The 4,453-nt window shown below is 42.8% G+C and overlaps 1 protein-coding gene across 1 annotated transcript; it reads left to right on the forward strand.

The window, feature by feature from the left end:
* On the forward strand, positions 1 to 4,453 carry LOC126620787 (protein argonaute 2-like). Its single transcript, XM_050289082.1, has 3 exons — positions 1 to 476; positions 1,059 to 2,259; positions 2,679 to 4,453. The coding sequence occupies exons 1-3, from the start codon at positions 101 to 103 to the stop codon at positions 4,135 to 4,137; spliced, it is 3,036 nt and encodes a 1,011-aa protein (XP_050145039.1). The 5' UTR covers positions 1 to 100; the 3' UTR covers positions 4,138 to 4,453.

Below are 4,453 nucleotides of genomic sequence, written 5' to 3' on the forward strand. Positions count from 1 at the left end.
CCAAACAGAGGCCCTCATTTGTTGGTTTTTGAAGAAGAAAGCGAGTAGCAAGTTGAGTCGAGTTCTCTCTTTGATTTGTGCGTTTGCTCCCGATTTTCCAATGGAACGAGGCGGTGGCGGTGGATTTAGGGGAAGGGGAAGGGGAAGAGGAAGAGGGAGAGGGAATGATGGTGGTGGTGGTGGAAGAGGTGATCCTGGCGGCTATGGCAGAGGAACTGGAGGGAGAGGTGGAGGAAGAGGCGGTCATGGCGGCGGTGTGAATGTTGGCGGGCCACAGTTCCACCACCATCATCCGCAGCCACAGCCGCCACTGCAACAGCAGCCACAGCAACAGCAACCGCCGAATCAGAATCCGAGTCAACAACCGAGGCCTAATCCATGGAATGCTCCCGCTTCTACCAGAGCATGGGGGCCCAGAGCGCCTGCTCCGCCTGCATCTCCGGTCGGATCGGCCCCGAACATCTCTCCTGATCCTGGTATGAATTTTTCTTCTTTTTTTTTTTTTTTTTTTTTTCATTTTGGTCCTTTTCAGATACAATTGTAATTAGTAATTGTGACGGTATACTTGGAAGTAATTTTTTTTTTTTTTTTTTTTTGAAATGATTGCAAATATTTAATTTGTAGATTTAATTATTGCAATTCTATCCCTAATTTTGAGCTGATTTAGCTTTACTGTTTAGGGTTTCTGAGGTATGCATTATGTGTGTTATGACATATAATGATGTATGATATATTGTGTGCTTTTTGCTTGATCTTCTTCGTTTCAACCGACCCAGTAGGGAGCGGTTTTGCGGTATGTTTGGTTCGAGCATTTGATTGATTTACTAAGAAATGTTACACGTTTGTTATAAATATTGGATATACAATTCGACTTGGAGTCCAGTTTTCGGAAACAAATTAATTTGTATGTGTGAGAAAATTGTTTGTCAGAGTTAGACAGCTTAGGCTTACTGACTCTGTATTTTGTTCTGTGGGTCGTTTACTACAGTTAGTCCGCTTATTTGAATTTTCTTATATAATTAAGGTTGGTGATATCTTTTGCTCATTCTTCTTCACAGGTACTCTTGTTCCTGCAATGCAATCGATGGCAATTTCAAGTCAGACACCCTCTTCATCTTCTTTGGAAAAGGCGAGCAATCATGTGCCAGTGAAGCGGCCTGATCGTGGGGGGATGATAGCTATCCGAACTGCTAAGCTCCGCGCTAATCATTTTAATCTCAAGTTCAATCCTGAGAGTATTATAATGCACTATGATGTTGATGTTAAGCCAGAACACCCTGCTAAGAATGGCCGTCCGGTGAAGATATCAAAGTCTGAACTTGCTGCAATCAGGAAGCAGTTATCCACGGATGATCCTTCGAATTTTCCATTGTTAAGTACAGCATATGATGGTGAAAAGAACATATTCAGTGCAGTGCCATTGCCCACTGGATCATTTAAGGTGGAAGTTCCTGAGGAAGAAGGCACGCGGTTCAGTTCGTACATTTTTACTATAAAGCTTGCAAAGGAGCTGCAGCTTTGCAAGTTGAAGGAGTACCTAAGTGGTCAGCTGTTGGATATCCCTCGTAACATATTACAGAGTATGGACTTGGTGATGAAAGAGAATCCAACTAGGCGCATGATTGCTTTTGGGCGAAACTTTTACCCCACTGAATCTCATCCAAACGATGACCTTGGTTATGGTGTTGCTGCCTTCAGAGGCTTTCAGCATGGCTTGAAGCTCACTTCTCAGGGTCCTACCTTGTGTCTGGATTACTCAGTCTTGGCATTTCATAAGCGCATGTCAGTTATTGAGTTTCTCCAACAGCAAATAAGGGGATTTACTTTAAATAATTTCCAAAGTTATAGGAGAGATGTTGAGGATGTATTGAAGGGATTAAAAGTTAACGTGACTCACCGCAGAACCAAGCAGAAGTACCTCATTAAGGGGCTTACTGATAGGAATGCAGGAGATATTACATTTGATGCTGTAGACATAGATGGCCAGAGTCCACCTACGAAAGTTAGACTTCTTGATTATTTCAGGGACAAATACGAGGAGATTCGGTACAAAAACATTCCTTGCTTGGATTTGGGGAAAAATGGTAGAAGGAATGATACCCCAATGGAGTTCTGTGTCCTAGTTGAGGGGCAAAGGTATCCAAAGGAGTATTTGGGCAAAGAAGCAGCCATCATGCTGAAGAACATCTCATTGCCTTCACCAAGAGATAGACAGAATAGTATATACAACATGGTACGATCAAATGATGGACCTTGCGGGTAAGTGAATTTCTGTCCCTCCTTTTTCTAGTAAATTAGACTTTATCAAACTTCTACTGTTCATTTGAATTTCTTGAATTCAGTATTCCTCTTGCATGGAAAATTGTAAACTAGCGTATATGATTTTAGTGAGTAGGTAGTTGCTTTCTCTGAATTGAGAAGTGAGAACTCTTATTCTGTTATAACACTATTTACGAACATGCTGGTGATAGTGGACTCGTTTACATGTACTGGGCATTAAGATAACGGTTTACGCATGAAAATGGGTTGTAGAAAAACATGGTGGTTTTAGGGAAATCTAAGCATTAGAATCATAAACGTACATGAACATGCTTATAATATGGAGATAGTTATTACCATTTGGAGTAACTTTATTCGGCTGTGATTAGCCTTGATCCTGATTCTTTTGTTATTGGCAGTGGTGGTATCATTCAGAATTTTGGATTTGAAGTCAACCAGAATATGACACCAGTAACAGGGCGTGTGATAGGCCCTCCTGAGTTGAAGTTGGGTGCTTCTGATGGCAAGGTGGTGAATAAGGTGACTGTTGACAGAGAGAAATGCCAATGGAATCTGGTTGGGAAGAGAGTCGTGGAAGGAAAACCAATCATGCATTGGGCTGTACTAGACTTCAGCAGTCATGACCGTTATGGACTGGACCCTAACCAGTTCATCCCAAAGCTCATCGCTAGGTGCAACAAACTGGGAATCAGAATGGAAGAGCCTCTTTTGTATGAACCCACTTCTATGAGGCCATTCTCTAGTGTTCAGATGCTTCGTCAGCTGCTTGAAAGGGTTAATGAAAAGGCCAAGAAAGAAGGCAAAGGTTACTTGCAACTACTTGTTTGTGTAATGGCAAATAGAGACCCTGGTTACAAGTATCTGAAGTGGATCGCTGAGACTCAAATTGGTATAGTGACACAGTGCTGCTTGTCAAATATGGCCAACAAAGCAAATGACCAGTACCTTGCAAATCTTGCACTCAAGATCAATGCCAAGCTTGGAGGCAGTAATGTAGAGCTAATTGATCGGCTCCCCCTCTTAGGGGGTGCAGGCCATGTTATGTTTGTGGGGGCTGATGTCAATCATCCTGCTGCGCGAAACACAACAAGTCCATCAATTGCAGCTGTTGTTGCCACTGTAAACTGGCCTGCTGCGAATCGTTATGCTGCACGAGTTCGACCCCAGTACCATCGTAAGGAGAAGATAATAAATTTTGGAGACATGTGTCTCGAGCTTGTTCAAACTTACGAGCGGTTGAATAAAGTCAAGCCAAACCAAATTGTTGTCTTCCGCGATGGAGTCAGTGAGGGCCAGTTTGATATGGTTCTCAATGAAGAGTTGCTAGATCTGAAGATGGCTTTGGCAAGTATAAAATACTATCCAACCATCACACTTATTGTTGCCCAGAAGCGGCACCATACTCGTCTGTTTTTGGAGAATCCAAGGGATGGGGGTTCCACAGGCAATATCTCTCCGGGAACTGTTGTGGACAACACAATCGTGCACCCGTTTGAGTTTGACTTCTATCTCTGCAGTCACTATGGAGCCCTTGGGACAAGTAAACCCACGCACTACCATGTTCTTTGGGACGAGCACCGGTTTACTTCTGACCAATTGCAGAAGCTCATATATGACTTGTGCTTCACTTTTGCAAGGTGTACAAAACCTGTATCATTGGTTCCACCGGTGTACTATGCTGACCTTGTGGCATATAGGGGGCGATTATACTTTGAGAGTACGGAGGGACAGTCTCCAGCGTCAGTATCCTCCGCCTCCTCCTCATCCTCGACACATTCACCGCTGTCAGTGTCTTCTCTCGATGAAAGGTTTTGCAAGTTGCACGCGGAACTGGAAAACATAATGTTTTTCGTTTGAAGGCCAAAGCATGATCCCACCGATTTCTTTGTGGAACAGGAAGGTTATGGTACCGTAAGTTGGCAAACCCGTACGCAATTCCAACCTCCTGAAAAGGAGTTTGTGCGTGAATCTAATGGGTTGTTGTGTCGTAATGTTATGTAATAGTCAGTGCAATCTGAAACAGCAGTAAATCCTCTGTGGTTTTAGGTATCTCTCTGTGTTTCTTTCTTGTGTGTTGTATGAAATATTGTGGGTTTGATATGGGTTACAATGTTTATGAATGTAAGAATGTTGGATGATATTTATGGGAATTGAAAGTTAATCTGTTTGTTAA

Source organism: Malus sylvestris, chromosome 5 (assembly GCF_916048215.2).
Source record: "Malus sylvestris chromosome 5, drMalSylv7.2, whole genome shotgun sequence".
Lineage (NCBI taxonomy): Eukaryota > Viridiplantae > Streptophyta > Magnoliopsida > Rosales > Rosaceae > Malus > Malus sylvestris.